Source organism: Rhipicephalus microplus, chromosome X (genome assembly GCF_043290135.1).
Source record: "Rhipicephalus microplus isolate Deutch F79 chromosome X, USDA_Rmic, whole genome shotgun sequence".
NCBI lineage: Eukaryota > Metazoa > Arthropoda > Arachnida > Ixodida > Ixodidae > Rhipicephalus > Rhipicephalus microplus.
The window spans coordinates 68,027,799-68,055,698 of NC_134710.1; the positions used below are offsets into that span (position 1 = coordinate 68,027,799).

General features: G+C 45.7%; 1 protein-coding gene across 1 annotated transcript in view; it reads right to left on the reverse strand.

Moving 5' to 3' along the window:
* Window positions 1-27,633, reverse strand: part of LOC142775045 (uncharacterized) — a 42,281-nt gene extending 14,648 nt beyond the window's left edge. The window contains exons 1-4 of the mRNA XM_075876361.1: window positions 27,265-27,633; window positions 20,634-20,765; window positions 12,237-12,395; window positions 1,399-1,639 (exon numbers count right to left, since the gene is read on the reverse strand). Coding sequence (XP_075732476.1) covers window positions 1,399-1,639; window positions 12,237-12,395; window positions 20,634-20,765; window positions 27,265-27,306 — 574 coding nt within the window. The 5' untranslated portion in view covers window positions 27,307-27,633. The remainder of the gene's footprint in view (window positions 1-1,398; window positions 1,640-12,236; window positions 12,396-20,633; window positions 20,766-27,264) is intronic.
* Window positions 27,634-27,900: the final 267 nt, after the last annotated feature.

The following is a 27,900-nucleotide window of genomic DNA, read 5'->3' on the forward strand; positions in this document are numbered from 1 at the left end:
GCACACACTCAGTCACAGCTTTGTTAAAGTCCTGTGAGTTTGAGTCTTTGAAATATCGCAGGCGAAAACATCGCCTCCAATTTCTTTTTAACATAATAAGCGGGCAAACAAAGATAAAAATAAGAATTTTTATATTCAGCCCCCTGGAAGGCGGTGTGATCATCTTAATAATAGTAGAGCAATTCAACCTTATTTCACACGCACGAATGCTTTCCACCACTCCTTTTTCCCAGACACAATATAGATGTGGAATAGTTTACCCAATGCGGTTGTGAAATAAACAACATCAGTGGATTTTGAAAATGCATTGGATGGTTTTCTTTGTAGTGATGCGTGCTAAATTCTGTTGTCAGCGTTTATTCGTTGATTTTTATGTGTGTAGTCACTGTTTGTTTCTTATTTTTTATTGTTGGTTATACATCTTGTATTTATAGGTGCTTCTGAATTTTTCTTTTATGTGCGAACGTTATGTACTTTGTGACACCCTCCCTGTAATGACCCCAAGCACGGGGTTGACAGCATCAAATAAATAAATAAAAATAAAAAAAGAACAGAGCATGCAAAGAGAAAGAGGTTAACAAAAACCCAAAAGATTCAAAGAATGCGAGCAGTTCAGAGAAGGCCCATTTTGGAGAAAAGAGCTGTATCACTGTTCAGTATACGCGGCGATTGCAGAGGAGGCGACAGAATCCAGACGTAGATGCATTCGTGCAGCCGAGGATGTCTGGAGATGCGGTCGTGACAGTCGCATCGTTGGCTCAAAGAAGGAAAGCGTCGGACCGGTCAAGTTTAGCGACCTTCGGCAGCTGCCGCTCGGGCACGACGCTGGAGACAAAGGGCTAGTCTGGCCAACGCCAGACAACGAGAAGGAGCTTCATGTTTAGGTGAAAACCCGCAGCGACCATGATGCAGGAATTCTGCCGGCCGTCACTCTCGTGCCCTGGGAACCTTCGCTCGAACAGACAAGCCATGACTGCCTCGCTTCGCTGTTCCCCTGTGGCTGCCATTGTAAATCTCCGTGGAGGCACCTATTGGTCTCAAATGTTCAGGCCCACACGTGCTGCAACCACGCGTCATGTTCCTCATCCTCTTTAGTTTAGGCTGATGTGGTCGCGCATTTTTTGAACGCGCACTTCCCCACCGCAGTCTCGAATAATCAGTCAGAGGTGCCCCACATGCAGGACTATCAAACAACATAAAGATCTCGGGTTCCAAAATTTGGTGTCAGGGGTCCTCTAGCGTATGTCAATTTCGTTCATTTCAAATTATTCACTATTCCGAACAATCTGAATCCACGTGGAAGTGAATTCAAGCGTTGTAACATTTGTTGGAATACTTGAAGTGCTCGAAAATTCCCACAAGCCTATGCAATTCTCTCAGGGTGTCGTGGTAAAGTACCTAGGTAGGCTTTGTAAGGAACATTGCGAGCATTACGGTTCGCTTGCGTTGCTCTAACCCAACAACTCACTTCTCGTGCCGTACCACGTGGCTCGTGCGCCTCAGCACCGCCCGTCAAGGCTTTCAGCACGATTGTGCAGCACACTTGGGTCGTGAAGTCCTCGAGGTATTCCTTAGCTTTTGCAATGAGCTTCTCACCTTCCTCGTCGAGCCCCACAGGAGGCACGCTGGATGGAGGCATCTGCAACAACGCCACAAATTGTCTCGTATCATCATCACTGTTGCTAGCTTACATGTTTCTAAAGCCTTACATGACTTGCCTAATGGGAAAAGCAATCATTAGCCCGTTCTCAACACGATGGCAGGAAAAGCCAAAGCTAAAAAGCAACAGACGCACATTGTAGCTCTATGCATCCCGCAAGATGCCTATTGTCCATCAAAGTGAATAAGGTTGCCACAATGTTGTCACACCACTACAAAATGAAGCAGGAATTGGCAGTGGTTGAAAAATAATTGAGAGCAATCAGGCAGCCCCTAAAGTAACCGACTGACAATAATCAAGAGGTAACTAGATGATTGAGCAACTTCAAATGACGTTAAAATAGTAGTACGGGAGTTAAACTAGTGCACATACAATGGCATGTGCCGTCAAGTCATCTAAACATATGATAACAGACCCTTGGACTTGTTACCCCCTTCAAATCTCACTAAGTGCTATGGCAAGGTTGGGCTTAGAAAGGCGAGAGAAAGCCCACAGCATTCTGAAAAAAACATACACATGACAAGACTGGTTGGATAAAAAATTGCTAATTATTACGTAGGCTCTATACGTAAATGCAAACTATTCCTACTTCACGAATAAGAATTCAATAAGGCTTTATTGCTAATTATTACGTAGGCTCTATACCTAAATGCAATTTATTCCTACTTCACGAATAAGAATTCAATAAGGCTTTACTTATTGACATGAAATGCTAGCTTCAAACCGTCCGATCTACACGCAAAATACTGCAGCACGGGCTGCTTGGAAAGGACGCCTTTACAGATCCTTTTCAACGGGGACAGCCGATGCTCAAACGTCGAGTTTTTTTTTTTATGCATGTGCTACGAAAAAACTCTACATAACTGTCAGCAGGTATTACTTAGCATATGATTGCTGAAAATGAGTACTGCTCTATATAGTGCATTTCATAGCAAAGAGTATTAGTATGTTCCACTTTGTTGTACTCGGCAGAGACAGTAAATGTAGTTCTGCTGAACAAACTGACTCTCTAAGGCATTGACACAGAAAAATGCGGCATCAATGACATACGAGAGTGTTTAGTTCCACGATGTGTTCTTTTTCTCTCATGATGTTATTGTTTTTGAGTATTTTAATTACCGTCAAGCTGCTTGTATCATGCATAGCATTCGAGATTGCCCTGCAATGTTAAATGGTTCTAATTCCTTTTTCGTGTATATTGTAGCCCTTTTTGGGTGCCCTGTACATGGGAGCTTCAGTGCAGCGAATCAATTTTCACTTTGAGCTTGCGCATTCCCGCATTGTGATGATGCAAATCAATTTCAACTTAAAGTTCTATGAAGGTCATTTCTCCTGCTTATGTTGAGGCTATGCTGTACACTCTACGGAGACCCGCGGTTTTTTTTTTCTCATCCGGTACTATCTCTATACAGTGGACTCCCAATAAACAAAACTCATTTAAATGAACATGCGTCACTAACGGAACTAAACGGGCTCATATGGCTGGATTTCTATGTGTTGTGCAGTAAAATTCATCAGTTGATCGAAACAGTGCTTATTGGTCACCTGCGGTTAAACGGCACAAACTCTAAACACAGTATAGACTCGCTCATGCCAAAGGTAGTCTCAACACCATGGCAACACCTCAAGATCGAGACAACCCAATCCAAAAGCCATTCTCGCTTGTAGCTGAGGGAGCCGAGTCGGCGAGTCAATAGTGCGTTAGGCCTACTTGTGCGGCTAAGTGCGATGGATCACGGTGTTATTTCAGGCCGATGGAAAGAAAGCGGCCGCACCATGCACTCTCGCTTGAAAAAAAAAGCTGCAAATTCTTCAGAAGCTTGATCGAAGCGGCCTGCCCAAGACGGAGGTGGCAAAAAATACATCCCGAAATCGACGCTGTCGCGGATCTGGAAAGAGAGAGAAATGGTTGAAGGCACTGTTAAGAACGGGATCTTTACATCTAAACAAACGTGGACGATGCCTAATGAACAACCAGAAAAAGTTCTTTTTCGGTGGTTCAAGCGTGCACGGAGTTCCCATTTGCCCATAAGCGGACCGATCCTCGAGCAGAAAGCTCGAGGAGGTGGAGGAAAAAACCTTTATTGATGCTGGCTGTGCCAGATAGTCCTTATCCCCACCGGGCTGGTTGACATCCCTAGTCCGGGACGTCATTAGTCGAGGCTGCCATCCGAGCCCGCTGCACTAGAGTTCGCTGTTCCTCTAGTGTGGAGCTATTGAGTAGGGTCGTCTCCCAGTCCTCTTTGGTGGGGTTGGGAAAGGGGGTTAATTTTGGGTTCATTTGGCAGGCCCAGACCATATGGTAAGTGTTGGCCACTTCCCCACAGTACTGCCACTGCCCACTTATTTTAGGGTTATAATATTTTAGTATAGCTGGACAGAGCAGCGTATTTGTCTGTAGGCACCGCAGGATGCGCTCCTCCGTTTTCGAGAGTCCCTTCGCTGGTGCGGGGTACAAGCGGCGTTGCTCAATGTAGTATTCTTTGATTTCTCGAAACCGTGTTAAAGGTGTGGGACGTTCAGGTCTATCAGGGGAACGGGGAGTTTCCCGGGAAGTAAGCACACGGGCCGCTGCATGTGCAGCCTCGTTACCCTGTATACCCTGATGTCCCGGAGTCCATATAAGACGTTTTGGGCTAGGATCGCGGTTCCTGATGCTGAATTTTAAAAGTCTATTAGCCAATGAAGAGATTTCTCCTGCAAGATAGCTCTCGCAGGCTCTTCGAGAGTCTGTAACTATTTGTTTTCAGTTTGGATGGGATACTGCCAGTGCAATGGCCACCTCCTCCGCCTTACTTGAGCTTGTGGCATTGAAAGTGAGGCCGTCCACCTGCGTTCCTTGATGTATTACTGCCGCCGTGTTGTATCCCCTAGGTGACGGCCCGGCCACATCGACGTAATAGACCCCATTACGGGAGCCAAGCCGTTGTTCAAGTGCCTCAGCGCGCGCTTGCCTTCTACCCTGGTGCGCCTCCCTGGTCATATTGCGGGGAAGCGGGGACACCCAGAGTTTTGTTCTCCAAAGTTCAGTAATACGCTCCGCGTTTTCGATTTCGCATTCGTGCCGGATCAAGAGGCGGTCCAGTAGGCGCCGCCCGGGGGGCGTCCGCGTAAGACGCGTATATTGATTTGTGAGGTGGGCTTCTTGGAGCTCTTGTATAGAGTTAAAGACTCCCAATGCAGAGAGTTTCTGATTTGAAGTGTTGATGAGTAAATCAAGTGCGCGCTTAATTACTTTCCTAAGAATAGCATCGACTCTGTTCTCTTCGTGTTTAGTCATTCGTAAGTACGGTATTGAATATAGAATCCTGCTAGTTACAAAAGCGTTGGCGAGCCGAATCGCGTCCCTTCCTCGTAGCCCCCCGCGCTTGTTTGACACTCGGCGGATCATGTGCCCTACCTGTTCTCCAATTTTCCGTAGCTTGTCTAGCGTGGTGCTGTTTTTTGTTCTGTTGTGAATCAGAAGGCCAAGGATTCGTAGTTCTGAAACCTTTCGTATTGTTGATCCTGATACCATGAAGTTCCGGGTCGTCTTATCTTTAATGTTTTCTCTGATATGCAGGAATTCAGATTTGACTGGAGCGCACTGCAACCCACACTGGGCCGCATAGTCATCCACAATGGAGGCGGCCTGCTGCAGGCGGTCTTCAATTTCTCCTAAACTGCCCCGATTCGTCCAGATTGTTATATCATCGGCGTATATTGCATGATATATTCCTTCCACTACTGCCAATGCTTGCGGGAGCTTCATCATGGCAATGTTAAATAGCAGCGGAGACAGGACAGCTCCTTGCGGGGTTCCCCGCGTCCCCATTTTGAATGGTCCATGTTCCTCGTTATCTATGCAAATGAACGCCAGTCTTTCAGAGAGGAAGTCTCTGATGTAGGCAAATACTTTCTTACCGCAATGGACACTACTCAAGTTGTTCAGGATGCTTTCATGTTTAACGTTGTCGAATGCGCCTTTAAGGTCGAGTGCAAGGATTGCTCTGTCGTTGTGCGTCGAGGGAATGGGTTGGATAATGTCTCGTTTTAGTTGCAAGAGGATATCTTGCGCAGACAGGTGGGGCCTAAAGCCAAACATGGAATCTGCGAAATGCCCCTTGCTCTCGAGGTACGTGGCGAGACGGTCTCTAACCATTGTTTCCATCAATTTGCCGGCACATGAAGTTAATGATAAAGGTCTGAGGTTGTCCGTGCTGATTTGCTTGCCTGGTTTGGGGATGAATGTGACAACTGCTGTTTTCCATTCAGTTGGCAGTGGTTGGCCATCCTAGATCGCGTTAATGTATTGCAATAGATGCCGATAAGAATCGTCTGACAGATTTGCTAACAGTTTTACCGTGATCAGGTCTCGGCCCGGGGCAGTGCCCCTGCGCATTTTTTTCAGTGCTGCTTTCAGATCGCACATTTCAAAAGGGGCATCGAGCTGACTGTTTTCTCTACCTGCGTATTCATATGCGTTCTTGTTGGGATCCGTGGTGCGACATAAGTATCTAGCACACAAATCATCAGCCAGCTGGGAGTTGGTTCCCTGAAAACTGTGCAGGGCTCGACGGAGCTGCTTTTGCGCTTCTCCTCGGGTTTGGGCGGGGTCCACGAGAGTTCGAAAAAGGCGCCATGCTTTCCTTGTATTCATTTCTTTAGCTATAACATTGCACCGTTCTATCCAATTGGATTCGTTCAGTTGTGCAGCATATTCATCCGCTTGCTTACTAAACTTAGCTATTCTAAGTTTAAGCTTGCGGTTGAATTTGTTTTTCCGCCAACGTTTAGTTAAGCTTCTGTGGGCGTCCCAAAGGTGGAGCAGGTACTTATCGATGGCGGGGGTGTCTTCCGTTGTCTTTATAGTTTTAAGACACTTGGAATTGGCTGCAAGGAGCTGTTTGGCCCATCCCGTATATCCTCCCGCCCCTGGCACAGAGGGGATCACCTGTGAGCGGAAGGCTGTCCAATCTGTCAGCTTAGCTTGGCTCCATGTTCTACGGCCTATGTTGCCGGAGAGTGTGATTCTGAGGAGACAGTGATCACTGCCGAGCGTTTCTTCTAAGTTTTCCCATGTTGCGTAGGAAATTTTCTTAGTCAGTAATGGATCCGGGCAAGTATCTCGGTTTACAGAATTCCCGATTCTAGTGGGTTTCATTGGATCTGTGAGAAGCGATAGACGAAGAGTGGATATGAGTTCTGCCAATTTCCGTCCCTTGGGGACTTCGCGGGTGTAACCCCAATGATAGCTGGGGGCGTTAAAGTCACCCAAAATCACCAGTGGGTTCTAATCTGCTTCCTTAATTGCTTTATAAAACATTTCGTTGAAGACACATTGCCTAGATTTTGGAGAACTGTATACATTTAGAATGTACAAGCTAGGATCTCGTCTTTTATTGGGAAGGACTTTGACCTTTGTGTATTCATGCGCCTCTGACAGATCAAGGTCTATCTGACAAGCGGTATACTCCTTGTGTACGAAAATACAGGTGGACGCACTTCCCTGAAATGAGTAGTAACCAGGCACTTTCGCCTGTAAGCCGGTTTCTTGTAGCGCCATAACTGCAGGGGTAAAATGTTGATTCTGCAGGAAAAGGTTAAGAGTGGCCCTCTTTTTCCTATCTTTAAACCCCCTGCAGTTCCACTGGAAAATATCGAGTTGCTGTTGTTTGGCGCTTTTATTATTATGTTAAGAATTGCCTGCCATCATGAATTTATTATTGAGGAGGTGTCATTTTCGCCACTGCATCCAGCGTGGGAGCCTGGAGAGGCGTGGGGGACTCAGTTTGGTTGGTTAATGACTGGGCTATGTTGTTCTCGGATTCAGAATTTGCCAGGTTACGATGAACAATTTTGCGTCGGGGTTGTTCTGTTGTCTTAATGCTATAGTTTTGAGTTGGTCTAATTGGGGTGTGAGCCAATTTTGAACGGTTTGTACTACACTGACTGTGAGAATTGGCAAAATGCTTTGCTTGAGGTCTTGCATAGCGGCTTGAACTGATAGGTTGAGCTCCTGCGGAATAATGTCTTGTGCTGTAAGCTTGGTTTGTTCTAGGATCATTTTTCTCTGCTCCTCAAGCTTAGCCTCTAGTCTGCTTAGTCGACCTTCTATGTCGTTCGAAGCACCTACTACAGTTTTACACGCACTAGTGTTACCCGATACGTCTGACTGAGTGTCCTGCTCATCGTCCGAGCAGTCGGAGGTGTGCATAGCCGCCGGTTCCGACGGTGGTGGAGGAGTAGCAGCCTGCGACGCCTTCAGCGCCCGATTTTCGCGTTCCAGAGTTTCAATGCGTTTTTTCATGGCTTCCAATTGTTTTAAAATTTCAGAATTGGAGGGGGAGGCAGTCGTGGTGGTGAGAGACTGAGAGGAGACCCCTACCCAATTGCTCACCTGTTTGGGCGGGTTTGCCAGTGACGGGAAATCCTCGGCGCCGAAGGTAGGCGGCCTCGACTTCTGTCCGGCTGGGGCTTTGATCGGCTTGGGCTTGTTATGCATGGGCTTCGCTTTTTCGTCAGTCCTGAGAGTGGCTGAGGGCTCTTCTTGCTTGTTTTTTAGCCCATGTTGCCGCTGTGTTTGAGCGGGCTTCCATGCCTTCCGAAATTTTCCGACGCACTGCGCTGAGCCGGTGAAATGGTTTTCACCGCATATAAGGCACTCGGGTTGGCAGTCGTGCTTCGCTGGGCCCTCCGGGGTGAGTTCCACCTTCGCACCACAGTGAATACACCGCTGATTGTCCGGATTGGGGCACGCATCTGGTCTGTGGCCCACCGTTCCACACCGGTAACATGCCGGAACCGTTTTCTTGTAGTAGCGCACTGGCACGTTTCCAGAGCAGTAGTGAATGAATCTTGGAACGCGGCGTCTTTTGAAGGTCACCACTGCAACGTTGGATGTTCCGAGTTTTCGCACATACAAAATTTCGCCGTCGATTCACTCGAGCTTGCGTCGAAAAGATTCCAAAGTTGCATTGTCTGCGACGGTGACGACACCCTTGCAGGTTTCTTCGGCTGATTTCAAATGTCCTTGAAATGGTACCTGGTGGTCCCCGATCGTCAGCGTGATGTCCCCGATGAACTTCGAGGCCAGGCTTTCCGTTTTCACACCTACAACAACGATGTTTTGGTCCCACACCGGCCACACGGAGATACCAGCGTTCGTGGTGCTGCCGGTGAAGCGTTGCACTGCGGTGCCAATCCCGCCTGGGCCGAACGCAGCGTGCAGATCCATGGTTATTTTTGGTTTAAGCACAATAACCAACTCGTCCGACCGGATTCGAGGCGTGTGCGTTGGCTTCCACGTCGCCAGCTGCCGCGGGGACTCAACGCAAGCTGCGGGTGTTGATCCTGTTTTGCGAGCCTGTGGCTGGGCGGCGGCCGTCGAGCCTCGGGGCTTTGATTTGTGGGGTTTAACATCGGGCCTCGGGGCTTCAGTTTAGCGAGCTTCTCTTGCATTTGGCGAACCATGATCTGAAGATATTCGTCTTCACCTGGTATGGGGTCTCCCCGTGTTTCTGCCACCTCGATGTCAACCCACTGCATCGTGTTGGGGTCGTAGCCTGTCTTCGTGGACGCTGCCATGGCTGGGGAGCCCGGGCGTAAGCCTCGTCGGCGTTAGGCTTAGCCGGGCTCGGGCGTCGCGTGGTGTTGAACCAGTCGTAGATTGGCGGAAAATGGGCCTACCTGGGTAAAATAGCTATCCAGAGGTTCCTGATGGCTTCACCGAAACGCTGAACCTGGTTTCTGGTGGATATTTGCCAAAAGTCCACAACATTCGTCGATTTTCGATGGAGCCGACGTGACATGCGTCTCACGCGCGCGCTGAAACGCCGCGTCCTCAAGCTCGAGAGATTGCCATGCAGATGGGTGTTAAGAACTTTGTCCTAAGCGACGGATGGCTCAGCCGCTTCAAAACACGCCATCGCCTAGTCTTCAAAGATCTCAGGTGAGAGTGGTACACTTGCACCGACTGGCAATGGAAATTTTGATGAGCTTTGAACCACGAGACGTCTTCACCGTCGATGAAATGGGTCTTTTTTATAAGGCACTTCCATCAAAGACTCTCACTTTCAAAGGCAAAGCCTGTAGTGGAGGAAAACGCAGTAAAGATCACATCACTGTGCTGGTGGGTGCAAACATGGCAGGAGGTGATAAATTGAAGCTACTGGTAATAGGAAAATCAAGGTACCCACATTTCAAAGGCATTCAACACCTGCCCGTTGCATACTATGGAAACGGAAGAGCGTGGGTGACCATGGTCATTTTCAGAAACAGGCTTCCGGAGGAAGACGCTAGATTTACGAGGCAAGGCAGGAAGGTTGTCTTCATCGTGGATAATTGCCCAGCCCACGGTCAGGTTCAAGTACTCCAAGCCATCACTCTGGAGTTCTTGCCAGCCAATGCAACAGCAGTGATCCAACCGATGGATCAAGGGGTTATTCAGAACATTAAAGTTCATTACCACAGACAATTGCTCCATCAAATGCTGCTTAGAGCAGGCAGCGGGAAATGCTACAGCACAGATTCATTGGCAGCCATCCACATTTTGGTTTGTGTCTGGGAGCAAGTGAAGGCAACAACAATACGCAGATGCTTTCACCATGCTGGCTTTCAAGCACAAGAAAGCAATACCTGATGATGAAGAAAGCCCTACTGATGCCGGCATTGAGACAGTATTCAGTCAAGTCGTGCCCTCTGCTCTTTCACGCTGCAGCACAACGAATCAATCGATGAAAATGTTCTTACCTGTCGTGAAAGATAACGATCAACCTTCCAGCGATGAATGTGATGGCAATACTGCCAGTGATGTGGTGCCACCAGACCGATCAATTAAAGAGGCTGTTGAACTTTTGCAGCACTATTTTGAGCATGAGGCTTGTCCAGAATTTTTATCTATTTTGTCAGGCATGGGTGCGTACCTTGTGAAAGAACAACTCAAGCATGCCGGACAAAGCACTCCTCACTCATTTTTTTCTTCTACTCATCCTCATGAGTAAGTTGAGGATCTTGCAATTTGAATAAAGGTCTTGGTTCACTAAATAAATGTACTTTGCTTAAATAAAACTTCTGATAAAAGGAAAAGCTTTATGGATAGCCTTCGAGTCCCGTTTAAGAGGAGTCGACTTTAAATCTGTTTCTTCTCTCCTTCCTAAAAAGTGAGGCGTTGTGCCCCTCCAGGTGGCAGTTGCCAGCTTGCTCTCTCCCTCCTTCCTCTGTGCCCTTGTGTATCCATGTATGCAAATCAAATAAATAAATATCTATAAATATCATCATCAGCAGCAGCAGCAGCAGCAGCCTGATCCCGCCCAGTGCAGGGAAAGCACCCGTTGCATGTTCCGTTAATCAACCCAGTCCTGTACTCGGTGTCAGCTCGTTTTACCCGCAAACTTCTTAATCTGATATGCGTGACCAACTTTCAGTCTCCCATCGCGTGTTTGCCTTCTCTTAGAAGTTACTTTTAATGACCAACAGTTATACTGTTTTTGTACTAACACCCTGTCCATGTCCATTTCTTTTTTTCTGTTTCTGCTAATATATTCTTAAAACTGTTCCATGGCTCACTCTGCTCTCTTCTAGCCTCATAACCTAACAGATATAATCTTACATATATAACCCTAGGGACCTTAAGGTCCTTAGGGTTACATGAAAGCTGTGGCACAATCTTTAAAGCGAGAACGAAGAGACCTTCATTCAAGGAACGATGCACCAACTATCCCAACATAGCATATTGCCCTTACAATTACTATGGTTTTCTTTTCAATGGCACACTGCATCGCCCTCTACTAAAAGGGGTACTGACACAAAATTTCGCGGCTGAGATAGCCTGCGGGGTCAATTGCCGTGAACATATGTATATCATCTGCAAAATATCAATAGTGAATATAGCTTGAAAGGTGTTTTAAAATAATTTTGAAGTTTCCACGAGCACTCGACTCCATAGGGCCACTGACACCCTCAAAGGAAACTTTTAGAAGGCCTCTACATCCCTCGCGCCACCACGCTGCAATAAATAAAATATAACTGCCATTTTTGTTTTTGCCGCGTTTGTTTTTACAGTCTATACCTTTCGGCAGTTGGTTGCCAGTGCGTATCCTCGGCGCACACTTTGAAAGTTTTGTGTTTGGCTACACTGCAGTCCCGTTTCCCATTTGAAAGCACTTCCTGATGCGGATTGTGCGAAAGGACTTCTTTCCTATTCGAAAAGACTTCTTAATGCGGACACAGAGAGCTGCCCATCTTAGGTGGTGATAGTTGCACCCTGTGGCTTGTTGTATTTGAAACTGACACTGGCCGGCAATAACGAGCCTGTAATTAATTATATCACACACAGTCCATAAAACGATGTGTCATGTTATCGCTAACAGGTACCCAGCAACACATTGCAGCAGAAAAACGCACGGCCAAAGTTTTTCTGTCAGTGCCCCTTCAAGTAGAACTGCCTGTGTAAGCCAGCAGCTTGCTCTGTAGGAAAGTGCCGGCAAGATGCATCTGTCATAGTCCTTTCTCTAGATAGATAGTGTTCAAGTAGCTTTGGAGAGTTATTCATCATTTGAATATGGACTTAAACAAATATATATTTGACACAACATACCTCCAGCATGGCCTCGTGAGCCTTCATAAGATGTTCGAAAGTTTGATCATAGTATTCACAAAGCGCCACGTCCAGTGGTGGCTTTTCAGGCTCCTGGGATGCTTCCAAGGCAGCTAGCCTTTCCTTGCTGAGCTGGACCCCATTTTCAATCTCCTTAATCTGCACATAAAAAATCACAGAGAAGGCTCAGTGTGTCTACATCATCAGCAACCAAATAGATAAAATATGAGGTTTTATGTCCCAAAACCACCTTATCAATGAAATACTCCATGGCGAAGGGCTCTGGAAATTTCAACCACGGGGTGTTTTATCATGTGCACTGGCACTGCACAGTGTACAACCCTATAGCGTTTCACCTCCATCGAAATGTAACCACCCCAGCAGGGATCGAACCTACAATGTTCAAGACAGTAGCTGGGAACCACAATCAGTGCTCCACTGTGGCAGATATCGGCAACCGAAGTGAGCAGCGGCACCTACCTCTTTAGAGGCAGAACTGGGCATACAATATTTAACTGGCAAAGCAAGCCCAGTTGCAGTGAACAAACAAGATGAGTACTCTTGCAACCCTTCGTTTTCTCTAGCTAAACTGTCATCCGTACTTCAGAGACTCACCCATAAAGACTAAGCATACGCGAACTACTATTTCGAACCTGTCCTCTAACCAAAGAAATAACCTAGGACAGGGACCAATGACAGGGCTTCACAAAAAAAATGTTGCCTCTCATGAGACACACCTATTGAACTGAAACAGAGTTTTCTAAAGTGCACATTTGTGTAGGAAATACTCTGCACGATGTCTTTTGTCTTATATCTCTCGACTGATTTTGCTACGTCACAGGTGGGTGTTACTGCCTTTTCAGTTATGTAGTCCAACGACTACTTATGCTTTAGAATACTGACATATTGTTAACAGTTGAGCAAAGTGTTTTTACACCAAGTTTAAGGGAAGGTGGCAGAGAGCACGTGCACAACACACCAAAATCGTTTCTTGGGTGCCTTTCTTTCTTCTGAAGAGGGGAATATAGTCGCGCAAGAATATTTTCACTGTCGCATGATTGACCATAGTGCATGCGTGAATTTTCCATACCAGACTACTGGAAAGCACGTCTGGCAAAGCAAATGCACCCATTTAACGAATAGGGCTTCTGACACACCTCAACAGGGCCAGCCTCAAGAACCCCAGTTGATGATCGTTGTTGACACGTGAAAGCTCTTCTTGAGACACAGCCAAAAGCATAAAGTAAGCCAATCCTGAAATGCAGAACACTCATTTGTAGCACCCATTGCTTCTTATATCACTCCATGGCTCCACCAGAGTGCAGTCTTCCATAATATAAAAACTCCAGTATCTTTTAGGGTGACATTAGAGGTGCTCAGTACAGTTATCAAGCGACTTAATTTGACAGATGCTCAGTACAGTTATCATGTGACACAATTTTGACTTAATGACTACATTTACCATCCCCATGCATGACATGAGAATTATATAGCATGATTATCAAGGGCTCATAGATAACTCAGCTGACCAGCTATGATGGCCTGGAAAATGAGGTGTTGCACAGCCAAATATGAAGAATATACCAGCCACAGGGCTTAAGAAAAAAGAGTGGACAAAAATATAACTTGCCGTGGGCAGTGACCGAAGTTGCGACCTTCGAATAACACGTCCGACGCTCTACCAACTACCCTACTACGGCAGCTATCCCCCTATATATTTTTTAAAACTAAGACCAGAAGAAATAGAATTGACAGTAGAAAAATACCTACTTTTATTTGGACGAGCATTAAACTTTTTTTTTCTTTGCTCAAAAGTAGACTCCAAGACAGCGTGGTTGGTCATAATGTCCTTGTGTAAGAGGCATGCAAACATTTCAAAGGAGCATCTGTATTTGCATTGTGTCCAATCTGAAGTTCACAAGATCAGCTTTGCAACAGCAATTACTTTAGAAATGGCAAAGCCACGACAGGTTTATAAGACATGACACAGACTATAAAGAAAATTCCGACAACAAGGTATTCATCCAGCACGCATCGCAATTTATTCACAAGGACATGCCTCAAGCATCTGCGACAATATGGCTGCCATAGCTGGGAAGGCAAAACTCGCTCCATCGCTTACCGAAACGCCGTGGGCTCTAAGTCCAGACACAACGGTGCAGCGGCAGTTTTGCAAAACTGCAGACATTCTTACATGGTTGTGACGAGAACCTTCCATATATGTGACAACATTGATAGTTGCCAGACCATTTGGCACTGCCTGTGCCGAGCAGTGGACCGTATTGAGGAAAGAGGTGTGCATGTCAATATAAAAGTGCTTCGTGAATGCACATCTTGAGGTGTACTCACATGAAATTTTTCACTTATTTTTTTGCATCAAATGATAGACCAAGCCCCCAAGATCGTAGAGAAATGTATTGATTGATTGATATGTTGGGTTTAACGTCCCAAAAACCACGATATGATTATGAGAGACGCCATAGTGGAGGGCTCCAGAAATTTTGGCCACCCGGGGTTCTTTAACGTGCACCAAAATCTGAGCACACGGGCCTGCAACATTTCCGCCTCCAGTAGAGAAATGTATCAGTAAGCACGAGTGTGCCCTGAAAAATTATTTACAGCATTCTTTTAAACACTAGTTTCGGTTCCTACTGTACCCCGACGTCACGATATGGTATGAACAGCACTACCAGGGGGAAGTATATGCACACGCAAGTTTTCGGGACGTATCCTCGTCTGTATCTGCTGTGCACCGTACGTGTGGCAACTGCCGCAGCAGGCGGGTACACCGTTGGGATGGCATCACACCTAAAGCGCACGTTCATCGTCAACAATCCAAAGTCCGTCAGCAACTGCAGGATGCGCATGTATGCGCCTGGAGTGAACTGCAGTGCACTGAGTAAATGGCATCCAGTCTCCGCCTTGGACGCGGTGCACGAAGTGGACCCACGCTTGTCTCAGCACCGGATCGAAATCGGCACAACTTACACCTACTGTCTCCAGTTTGAGAAACGCAAGACTATCAGGGCAATGTATTGGAGCCACGGTGACTAATTCAACATCAAACGATTCTTCGGCCTTCTGATAAGGGTATATCTTGTATTTGCTTGCACCTACGCTATTCCAGACTCCCCTTGCTCAACTCATGACCACGCTGGACGACAGTGACCGCACGACCACACAGCACAAGCAGGCGACCGAGAAGGCGATGCACATGCTACCATTTTTTGTGTTTTGGTGCTTGACATTATCACAACTAGCCAGACTGCTGCATGAAATCACCAGGATTAGTACTACAGCCCGGTGTCAAGTTAGTGCTGATGTCGGTAGGTTCGTCGGGAGAAAATTATTTATAATATGAAAACGGAATATCTCATCAGGTTCGGGGCAAGAAAATTAGCTCTAGTATGAAAATAAAGTATCTTATCAGCATTTGCCGAGTATCAAGCTGGCTCAGAGCCATCTCCGTATACAGTAGATTTGTATGGCAGAGTAAACTCGCCTCCAAAAAAAGGGTGTCAGTATTCCTTCAGAGGAGCCCTGCAACACTTTTTGAGCATGGTCAGAAAACGCTACTGATCGGTAGAAGAGGCTCCCGACAACACGCGAGCCAAATATTAAAGCACAGCACGCGGCCTGGAATTCAAAATCAATTATAAAAGTCAGCTAAAGATAGCTCTCTCTTCTCTCGACAAATCGCGGAAAATAAGCCCAGTAAGCCCATCTATCAGCCATTGGCTGATTTGAACATGGCGCGCTTGGTTCTTACAGAGGTCGCCGCGAAAGGCCGTCACTTGTCCACGCCGCTGCGCGCGATCGCACTAAGAAAACACGCATTTGAAGAAAAAAAAAGAAAAAATTTCTCCAGGTCACGAGGGACAAGTAATTTTTTTGTTCGCGCCTCCCATCCCTCCCTGTTCAGCTTCCAGCGCTTTCATCGGGACGAGAGAATGTGATTGCAGCGTGTGACAAATTTTTGTAACTCCGCTCATACCGGAAAGATTCTTAAAATTTTTGCGGCGTTCAATTTCTGAGGTAATACGGTAGTGAACTAATTCTATTTTCACTCAAAAAAGTGTTTTAGGGCCCCTTTCATGGAATATGGTAAGGTGAAAAGGTTATCTCAGTTTCCACTTCATACTCAAGAACTGTACCATAGTTTGTTGTGAAATTTGGCATGCTTAACGAAAGATTTAGTGGCCTTCTGTCTGCAAAATTTTGATCCTGTAGCTTTTTTCATTTGCTTCTAGTGAAGTATTAAACTACCCAAACGTGCACAAAATTTTCTCAAAAATGCAGGGTTCATGCTCGTTTACATCATAAAGATTAAAGGACTTACAAGGCCGAGTGTTCAAACTTTCCGGTCCATTACTGTATGGTTGAAACCCAATTACAGCATCTTCAGAAGAAAATAAAGGCTCGAAATACTTGAATTCATGAAAAAAGGGTATCATCACTGAAGCAGATCTCAAAATTGTGGCTCCAATGACATTTCCTTTCTAGACAACTCTCAATAATAGTTTCTCAAAGTTGCATACGTAATCACTTTCAGCATGACACAAGATTCAAACGTTTATTGAGATAGAAAAATCTAAGGAACAGTTATTATGCAACACCTTGTTGCTTCTTCCGAATTTTAAATCAATATCTGCTGTCTCCAGCTGCTTGGTCATGGCAGTCTTCCTAAAAATGTTTGACGTGATTATGCTTGCCAGGTCGCTAATTGTCTCTGCCCCTTCTGCATACGAGTCTGCTGTAGCTGCTAATACCTTAACAGCAACTTCTAGTTTCTTTTCCTATTTTGCAAGCATTTCCACCTTCTCTTGAATACAACAGTTGTTTGTCTGTTTGTCATCTTCCTGCCTTTTTCTGAGCTTCCAGAAAGGCACAGTGTTGGTTCCGTGCAGAAGCTACTAATGCTCTTAATTCTTTTGGGATGAGCACATTACATATGCCCCCTTCTACAATTACGGCCTCACAAATATTGCACTGTGAAATGTGCGACAATGTTTATAAAAGAAATGCAAACTCAAGGATTTGTGAATATTCCAGCACTTTGAGGCCTTGAAAATGAACTTTTCAAAATTAAAAGTTTTCAAGGACTTTGACCCGCATGAACTCTGAAAACTAATAACAGTATGAGCGAGACACTTGGCACACTTATTCAACATTATATTGGTATTAATCCGAACCTTCAAAAACAGGCTTCTATATTTAACATAGAAAAAAAAATATTGTCCCCACTTGTCGCATGCCCAGAGGGAGATTTTCAATTTATATATTGTTTAACCATTATTCAGACATTATTCAAAAAGGGCTCACAATGTACAGCAACAATTATGCTAAATATGTGTTTTGTTGAGAAATCTTGTGATCAGAAAGAACAAAAATGGTAGGAAAGAAATTAATACTTTCAGCCCATCTGCCCTCAGTTATAAAAAAAAATGCCTACAGACCGGAACAATGTAGAAGTGCTTGAAGATTCGATTAGGAAGCACAGTTTCCGACGCTATTTTAAAAGGCTTGGAGCACTCCAGTGGGCTCGCCAATGCACGATCCTGCTTCTCAAAGTGTGTAATATTTTCTAGTAAGTAAATAATAACATCAACTTTCTCATTTATCTGCCTGACATACCCCCTTCAACTGTTGCGCAACACTGAGACACATACGTCCCACTTTTCCGCCTAGAAAAAAAAAGTTTATTTTACATCAACCATTGCATTTAGCACAGCACTCAGTCATTCATATATTACTCGAGTCTTCATGGTCTCAAAGAAAAATTTTTTTACCACATCTTTGAATGATGGAAGTAGTGCTCAAATGGTGCTGAAGTTCTGTCACTTTTTTCATGACAGCATCTGAATTTTAGGAAACTTTTTGAGATAGATAGAACTGGCCAATCATAATGCCGGATGATTGCCTCTTTTTCTATATTTCCCTGAGAGGTCATTTCAGCTTCGAGTCATCACATGTTTTTGCAAATGCGCACAATAACTTAACCAATAAATTCGTACGAACGATTCCCTGCGGAATCGCCCCGCTCATCCCTCAGCAAAACAGCAGACATTAGTGCATGAAAATATTTTCCTTTATAGCATATACTGTTCGAAAAGTAGGCACATATTCAGGCACAACAGCTGTACTACAGTTTCGATAGCAAAAATGAGGACAGTAAAATAAGCACAAAAGCATAGTATGGCTTTACAGTGAAGTAAGCTTTACATGAACAGAACAGAGCACTCTGGAGGCTCAGAAGAGGCACAACTGCAGGTGGTGTTCTCTTTCTAAAATAAGGACCAGACAACTTTTCTTCTTCACAACTTGAAAAGTGACACTCTGTGCCTACTTCAGCCGTTTCATCCCAACGCGCATTGAAGCAATCAGGGCATGGTGCCTTTATGATTCAGGGGGACAGTGTTTTCCCACTTTTTCAAAACACGCCCATGAGTCAGTGGGAAATATATGTCCTACATTTTTCCACTGAACTACAGGTTTGACTTTTTACGATATTTGTTTCATACTACATCTTTGTAGTTTATATCAATATACCACAGCTGTTTTTTATATCACCGAGTCAAAAACAGAGGTGGCACTACAAAGCATCAAGATGTTTCGTAACACCTTTAGCTCAAAATCTACAACTCCTCACTAAACCAAGATTCTATGGCTCCAGTATCGTTCAACAATTTGAAGGTCAGTTCTATAGGCTCCTTCACGCCAGCAACAAGCACCAGTCACGTGGCCACGCTAAATTCTAAGCAACTGGCTGCAAATGGCCGCAAACGGCTGTCACGCGTCTTCGGCAACAAACTGAACCCATCTGATGTGCTGGAACAGGTCGTCATTTCATTTTGTGGGGCTGTGGTAATGCGAGCAGCATAGGTCGGCAAACTCACTCATGAGATGACTCACTCGTACTCGGATCAAGCCGCGAGTTTGAGTGAGTACGGGACAGGAATATTTTGGAGAGTCCGGTTGCAGACCGTTTTTGTGAGTGCGAGTCCAAGCGAGTTCGTCCCAGGAAAAGTTTTGCGAGTCCGAGTCCAAATAAGTCTAATGCGCAATAATATTTCTTGAGCGAGTTTCACTTTCTTTTGCCAGCTTATCCTCCTATCGACTCCTCTTCAGCATTGCTATCAGCCTTACCTGGATCAAAGTTTATACCAATGTCTATTCACACCTATACCAAAGAGATCTCATGCATACACCAATCTACTATTTATTGATCAGAGGTGTGATTTATGCAGGGGAATGCCTAGACGTCCTGTTTCCCCTCCCCCTGCTACTCTTTCGGGCACATTCTCGGTAAACATTTCTTATGTTGTCATTCCTTTCAAGAAAGTGATCTAAATAGTATGTGAGCACTCGTGACTCGTATTCGAATGTACTATATCAAAGGCGCCAAGAAGAGCACCAACTACGCAAGATATCGGTGTTAGAGGGGCCCTGCGACAATTTTTGAGCATGGTCAGAAAATGCTGCCGATCGATAGTAGAGGCTCCTGAGAACACACGAGCTAAATTTTAAAGTGCACATTGCTCGCCGCCTGAAATTCACAATACATCATTCAATATAGCTAAAGGTGTCTTTCTTTTCTTTTAACAAATGACGGAAAACACGCAAAAATAACTTGTAGAAGGCCATATATCAGGCATTGGCTGATTTGAACATGGCGGGCTCAGTCATTACAGATATCACCACAGGAGGCTGCGACTTGTCTACGCATGCACGCGCGATCACACGTAAAAGTTGCGTACTCGAAGAAAAAAAAGTGCTCAAGGATGTATTTTTGTTTGCCCCTGCCACCCTTCCCTGCTTAGCTTCCAGTGCTTTCATCTGAACGTCAGAAGAGAGAATGCGATTGCAGCGTGTGAGAAATGTTTGTAACTCCCCTCGTACTAGTCGGATTCTTAAATTTTTGCGGCATCGAATTCACGATGCAATAAGTTCTTCTAGTGAATGAATTAAATGGTTATTTGAGAAAGTGTTTCAAGGGCTCTTTAAAGAACATTGACTCATTGGTCGTGAAAGGTAATTCTATGCAAACAGACTGATGCGTTGACTAACTAGATTAAGCCGCGAGCTTGACTGATTCCGGGTGAATAATATTTTGGAGAGTTTGACTGCTAGTGATTTCGGCTGAAAAAGTTTTCATGATTGTGAGGCCGAATTAGTCCAAAGTGCGAAATTATTTCATGGGCGAGTCTGAGTGAGCTCCACGGGTTTTGCCGACCTATGGTGAGCAGACATGAATTCTGGGCGACAAAGGGCGCACGTTGTCTGCAGGTGCAATTTTGAGGACCCTTTGTTGTTGCTCTTTGGTTGCCAGTCTCAAATGTTCACGTGACTGGCACTAGTAGCAGGTGTGAATGAGGCCTGAATGTCTGAGTAGCATACCAAATTGTCCAAATATTCTGTCTCAGCCTCTTGCTTTTCTTCGGCTGTGGACAGGTCGTCGGGATGCCAGAGACGTCTTCCAACCGTTCCTTCGTGCTTCAGGTTAGAAGAAAAAGCTCCGTCTTGCTTAACCTACAAAGAATAAAGTTAAGGGAGTGCTGATATGCATTCTAAATAACACTGTTCTAAATTCTGGAAAAAAGCACTGTGGTGCCTGTGAATGCAATGTCAATATCTTCTACACCACTACCTTAAAAGAAACACTTTTGGTTTCGATATCAAGGGTTGGTTCCCAAGTTGCATTCCATTGCAGTACGAGGTCGTGGGGAGATGGCCACACGCAACGTACTAAAGGCAGATAGATCTATCTGCTTGCGGTGTGCGCAAACAATGATTGGATTATCCTTCAGAAACACTACATTGACACAGCGGTCATGTTGTGTACTCCCTTTACTCTGTATTCGTTTTTTCGGGCTGTTTACCGCAACCAACTATGAATCGTTACCAACTTGCCCAGTGTTCACACTACTACGCCAACAGCATTTTTTTTCTTTTTCTTCTGCTGAATGCAGGCAACATTCATTTCGAATTTGTCGCAAGTCCAGGGCACAATGGAAGCAATGATAAATTTTCTAGCATGGGGTGTCGAAGGAGCTTCTGTTTGGATAAGCTGTCTTGACATCTTCAAGGTTATAGCCTTGAAGACAAACCTGCTGATCGAAACAGCGGCTCTAGTGAGCACAAATTTCTCACCACTTCCCAATTTCATGTCTTTGTGAAGAAAGGCACTCATTTTTCACTGTACATCATGCTCCTAGCATACCCTCTGACTTTGCTGTCAGTAATCGCTAGTGTCGAGCATCTGGTTCACAGACCGCAGGTTTTGCTCCATACCGATGGTCACCCTACTGCCTCGGCTATAGTAGCCATTTACCGAGAGTACACATCCCTAGGCTACTTGTAGTGTATGGTCGACGCATACCCGTCAATGACAACTGCACTAATGCAGCCTCTGCAGAATAGCCTGGCAAAACATGTACAAAGCGCGTACCGACAGGTTCTTTCTATGCTAACGCGGTATTTTTTTCCATGACTCATTACAGCAAATCAGGGGCAGCACCGTAGTCATTGAAACAATTTTTTATGCTCTTTTATCCTAGCACAACCACAATTATTTCTGTTCTGATAAATATACAGAGCATGTCAAAAACAGAATAAATTTCATTTCTGTATTAGATATCCCTGGCCGACTATTCAGTAACTCGGCAGGAAGTAGTGTTCTCGCGTTCAGCGATGATAACTGCTTGTGAGGCCCCGCAGTCATTCGTTTACACGTTGCAGTCTCGAGAGGCGTAGCCAGATGTTTTTTGGCTACGATATGAAGAATAATAAGCGCGTATGCCTGAACAGTCCAGGGCAGCTGTAGCAGGATGGCTAGAATGAGGAGGTGTGAAAAGCGGCCGCTGAAACCGGTCCCCAAAGCGCGCTGATGCCGCTTGGAGCGCTGCACGCGGAGGCGCGGGTACCCTTGCGCAGGCGACATACGAATGAGCGCGCGCTGCTCTCCGCAGAAATCTTTCTCACGCGGTTAGACGCAGGCCCACAGCCGGGGGGGAAGGGGCTAGGGGCCCCTTCCCCCCTAGTTTTCAGCAAGTGCCCCCCACCCCAGAAGAAAAATTCTGGCTACGGGCCTGCTCCCACGCTATATGGTGGTCGCCTATTTTCGGTGAAAACCTTTTTTATTGAGCCAATGTACGACAATACATGGAGCTTAAGCCACGTAATGTCTTACGTCGCTTAAGTATCTCTATATTTTCTCGCCTCTGAAAACAACTGTCGAGAAGGCATACAGCGAGACCCGACACCAACTTTTGTGGATTTCATAATATTGCGGTTATTTACGGCAGAAATGCAGGGGTGTTACAAAACGTTGCAATTACTGGAAGGCTTCATATTACTTAGAGCATGTTAAGTTCCTTCATCCACGAGCAGAAACGTCGCTACAAGAGCCTTGTTTTGCTGCTCCGCCGCGAACGCATAATCTCGTGCGAGTCGCAGCTTAAATTCTCACTTGGCATTCAATTATCGGTTCCCGAACGTAGAAGTTTTAGCAGCCAACAATTGCCCATTAACTTAGATGAGTAACGCTAGAAGAGCGCTAAAACTTGCGTATGCCACGAAGCCTGTGACTCGAGAATTGTCCCCAGCAGCAGAAATAGAGGAGACACTTTTTCAACAAAAACATAACTTTATTTTCATGCATGCCAAGGTATTCATGCTCTGCCACTAGAGTACACATGGCTTAACTCTCTGCCCTTTCTTTTCGTCTTCTTTTTGGTTCATGCCTTTAAAAAAAAGTGAACACGAGTGAGGCAATAAAATCGCACCACACTTTTGGTCAAGAGAGCGCCATGCTTTGGGCAGCCAATTTATTGCGTCTCACCAATCCCCTTCAGCATCTCTATGACCGACTTGGCGTGAAGACGTGCTGAGCTCAAGAAAAGAGTGATTTTGTCCGCAAGGTTTAGGATGAGGGTATAAAGGGAATTCGACGAATACAAAAGTCCGCCGAGATCCCACAGCTTGCTTGCCTGGGCTGGGAGATTTACTGGCACATTTTCTCTCGAGACAAGACAGGCGTTCTTGCACTCATCCCAATTATTGCTAAGAATACACTTTCTCGCAATGTAGCCTGTGACATAATATACAAGGTGGGAGTCACTTCGCTCAGCAGTGTACGATGCATGATCTATCGACACTTCTACAGCATCAGAAGGAAGTCTTTCGTTGTCTTCTTTGCCATCTTCCGTTTCATGCATCATTTCTTCTACAGACAAAAGAGACTCCACCACTCCTTCAGCCACGTTGCCGCTCTTGCGACTCTTCACCAGGCTACAGAAGCTTAGGCATCTATAAATAAACAATGCATAACTTACCCACAACAGCAGTCAAATGTAGTGAGATATGTAACATGTTTATATGACAAGCAACATTACGTGTTAAAATTGATATCAATATACCTCATGATGACAACAAACTGTGCAGGAATGGGGTGATCATTGCCACCGCCTGCCTCCACACAATTCCAAAACAGTCCTCAAGGCAGTCTTGGCTTAGGTGAGCAGTCATAATGTATTTGAAATGAACTTCCTTAGTCAGGTCCTTCAGGAGGTGCTTCGAACTTTGCAAGGTCACACGCAATCCCACTGCGGTACTTTTGCTTACAAAGCCAAGCCCTTTTGCATGAGCTTCCCACAAATCAAGGAACTTGAGTGTCTGGTCTAGCACAGCTTCCTTTTGTCTATGAAGTCTGAAACAAAGTTCACGAAGCGTAGAAAAATTGATGCCTGGCCAAATTATTGACAGGCCAAATATTTCACTCATATCGTAAAGCTTTTGCTGGGAACCTGGACATCATAACCTCGACCAATTCCGCTATGAGACTAATGACGTGTCTTGTTGGCCCAACATTTGCGCATCGAGCCTCGATTTGATCTTTGTAGGAATTCATACATCGAGTAACTTGCGGACTGATAACATGACATGTCAAGTCTACTCGCATTTTCTCGAATCCATTTGGGAAGATATGCGATCGAGTCAGCTTTGGTGCCACTTTCAAAGTGATGGCACCGATGTCAAGCTTCCACATGGTTGACACATGCTCCCAGTGAGCCTGTAAAATTTGCACGTTGCATCAGGAACTGTTAAGCATTAACATTAGCAATGAGCAGTACGTATCACGTATACAAATTCCACAGAATGATCAGAGCAAGCCTACCCGTCCGTTGTGGGTGTTGAAGCCGTGCTTCATCGTTGTGTTTCTCACACATTTCATCAGGTGAAGGAAATCCGAAATAAAGTACAAAAATCTGTGTGTCGCACGGATGAACGACTCTGCACTGAATGTCATTTAGGGCGGCGCGTATTCCAAGGATGTTCCACATGGATCTGTTCCAGGGTGCACCGTCACAGCAAATGTGATCCAAGTAGAGGCCGACTTGCTCGCATAGAATTGTTGCCTCTATTAAAATTTTTGTCAGTAGCCTGGCTTTCACATTGCCGCTTGACGAAAATACACCTGAAGAGAAACACAACATTACAAGATGTTTTGACAAATGTGCTTCGGCAGTACTAGAAATTATTACCAATGAACTGGGTCCATTTCCCCACAAATGGCTGTAACATTATGACCAGCACTTGGTCAGCCTTTTTCTGTCTTTCAGCGGCATCGGTGAACTTGCCAAGGTCTACGAAACCTTCAATATAGGTGGACGATTTCATGTCCAGATGCGCAGAGAGCTTCATTCTCGTCCACTACTATGCCTCCATGCCTCTTCTTTTCGTCCAGGTCTTTAACTTTGGCCTTCAGACAGCTGAGGAGTTTAGTATTAAACCCATAAGCAGCAGTGAATCCTTGTGAACAAAATAACGTTAGGAACAATCTCTACTGCACACCATATACAGTCACATACCTTGATGTATTTTTGGAGGCAAGCACGACTTGGCAGTACAAGAATTTGGTGGGCTCCAAGATGTTCATACAGTCGTGCACTTTTCATTCTGAGGATGATGCACTCAAGCAGCGATTCTTTATTGTAGCAATGTCCCCGCAGTAACCTTCGTTTAGCAGCGTCAAAACAAGCCTGCACCGCAGCTTGTTGCTTTTTTGGAAGAAGTTTCAGCTGAAAGAAAAAGCTATTTGTCATGAATCTATTACAATTGAATGGGAGACTGTACCTTTTCCTCAAACACAGATGCGCTAATTTGTGAAGTCTTTTCTCGCATCTTCTTCAGGGCATCCTGCAAGGTCAGTAGCTTCATTTTCTTTTTTTTTTCAATGTACGAACTGCCCGTTTGAGTCGTTGCGCAGCTGTTCTTGCAAGTGGTCGCTTAATCTTTTTTTTTTCAGGCAGAGAAGACGAGGCTTCAGAAGGTTTCTGCATTTTCTGCAGGCAGTGCAACGTCCGGATGCGCCATCTTTAAAGTGTACCATAATTGGTGAATAAGTCTAGCCAAAGCAGGCGCAGGTATCTTTAAGGTTAGAGCAACAAGGGTATTTAATAATACCTTGTAGTGAGGACGATGCAGACCCATTGCAAGAAAGGGAGAAGACGTGGTTTTGAGACAGCTTTGTCATGCTTTCCAAATTCAACGGTTGGAACTCTCCCGTTTTCCCGATTCCTATGCAGGGTGCCAATGTATCCGCGTACATGAGCAAATTCTGTGCTTGGCTCTGTGTCTGAAAGTCACTTTTTTTTAATAGGAGCCCATTCAGGAAGATGCTGCACCGTGCAGCTGCTCCTACCTCGATTTCAAACAAGATTATGTTGTTGTGTACAACAGGAGGTGTTGCATCCCTATCCAATTTAGCGGTCTGGTAGGACAATGCGTTCGTTTGCTCGAACGTCTGCATCGACCACAGCTCGCTAGGACGGCGAAGCACAGCGCTTAATGAATGCAGCTGTTCGGTCAACATGATGCTCTGTTCTGAAATGATCACGTCATTTGCTTCGGCAGTGTCGTGGTTCACGCTCATTCGTTCATCTGGAACAGCACTTTCAGTCATTTTTTTCCGTCTCTTTCCCTCCTTGGGCAGGGCTTTCGTCAAGTATTTTGGGCAAATTCGGAAAAATCGTCGGCACGGCGTCATTTGTTAAGATCGGTAGAGCGCGTGGCATGTATACGTGTTCCCCGTTTATCTCATGTTTGAACGCCTGCACAATAAACCTATCAAAAAAAAAGACAACAAATCGGTTATGTTGCAATGCAGCATGCGACACGAGGGATGCAAGTAAGCGAAATTGGTCCTCTGTTCAAGAATGCGAACACTAAGCATTCAATGTTTTACACATATCTTGGGTGGAAGTGCTTCTCGCACATGGCGGAGTTCTCGTCAAGCGACTTGTCTGCTCTTGGAATGGCGCACGTCCATTTTTCGAACATCTCCTTACACGTGAGAGCCCGAAAAAGTAAAACCTCTGCTGACGATTTATAATATCCAGTGTTGCACCCAGGCACAAAGCACCAATGCTGGGCCTTCTTTTTTACCATTGACATCCTCGGGCATTTCAGAGGGACCTAGCGCAAACCCTGATTGATGGCATACTTGCAATGTAGCGACCACTTGCGAAGAAAATCCCAGCGCACCTGCAGCAAACACAGAGAAGTGCGCCGCTCCCTACCCACGCCGCTGTCATCAGCGCCCCTTGCGGCATCGGCGCGCCGAGTGACCCTCTCCGACAAGCGAAAACCGCCCAGCTCATCACACCTCCCCATTCTAGCCAACCTAGCTGTTGTTTTCCAGGCTGTTCCGGGAACTGGCGCTTATTGGCTCGGTTGTCGACGCTCACACATTCAAGACAAAAGCTTGGGCGGCTGTACACATGTAGAATTTGAAACTCTCAAGAGGTGAAGGTGTGACCCCCTCCCTCCCTCCGCTGTCTGCCCCAACGGGATATCAGAGATTTTGTTGAGAAACAAGAAAGGGGGTTTCGTGAGCACAATAGCAGCGTCTCCAAGATGACACCTCAAACGGTACACACACGAGGAAAGGGGTTGGACAGATGAGAGGAAAGACGCGGAAGGATGGCTCGCTGGAAGGTAAAGTGCGCCAACGGCAAAAACCACCCACCTGGGGCATGGGCGTGGAGGCAACCGTCGACTTGAACGTCATGGCCGTTGCTTATGAGGCGGTAGAGAACCCCGAAGACTCGTCCTCGGGGGGATTCTGAACAAAATCTGCCGTGCCCAGGAGCAGCTCCCAGATAAGCTTCTGTTCACGGACTGGAGCACTGCCTCTGACGAAAGCGGCAAACTCCTTTACATGACGGTGATTCAAATACGACAGCACTTTTGTCAAGCTCTCCTCTGTGCAGTCGTCGCCGGTGTTCAGTTCACGAGCGGGTTTTCCCGACGGGTCGATGGCGATAAGCACCCAGCGAAGGAGCTCCAGACGCTCAGTTCCAGGTGTGAAAAACAAGATGATAGTTATAGCGCGAGAACAAAACCACGACACAGAGACAAGAAGGACACGAAAGACACTTGTCTCTGTGTCGTCGTTTTGTTTTCGCGCTATAACTATCGTTATGCCATACCAACTAGCCCAAGCTGCCACACTTCTAAGTGAAAAACAAGTCACGGATGTCGTCGTCGCCAACCTCCTGCATGCAGTGCATGTTGAACGCGACCAGCAGCAGGGAGGCATCGTGGCACTTGACGAGGTCGAGTACCGACATTCCACTCATTTTGACGATACCTTTTAGCCCGT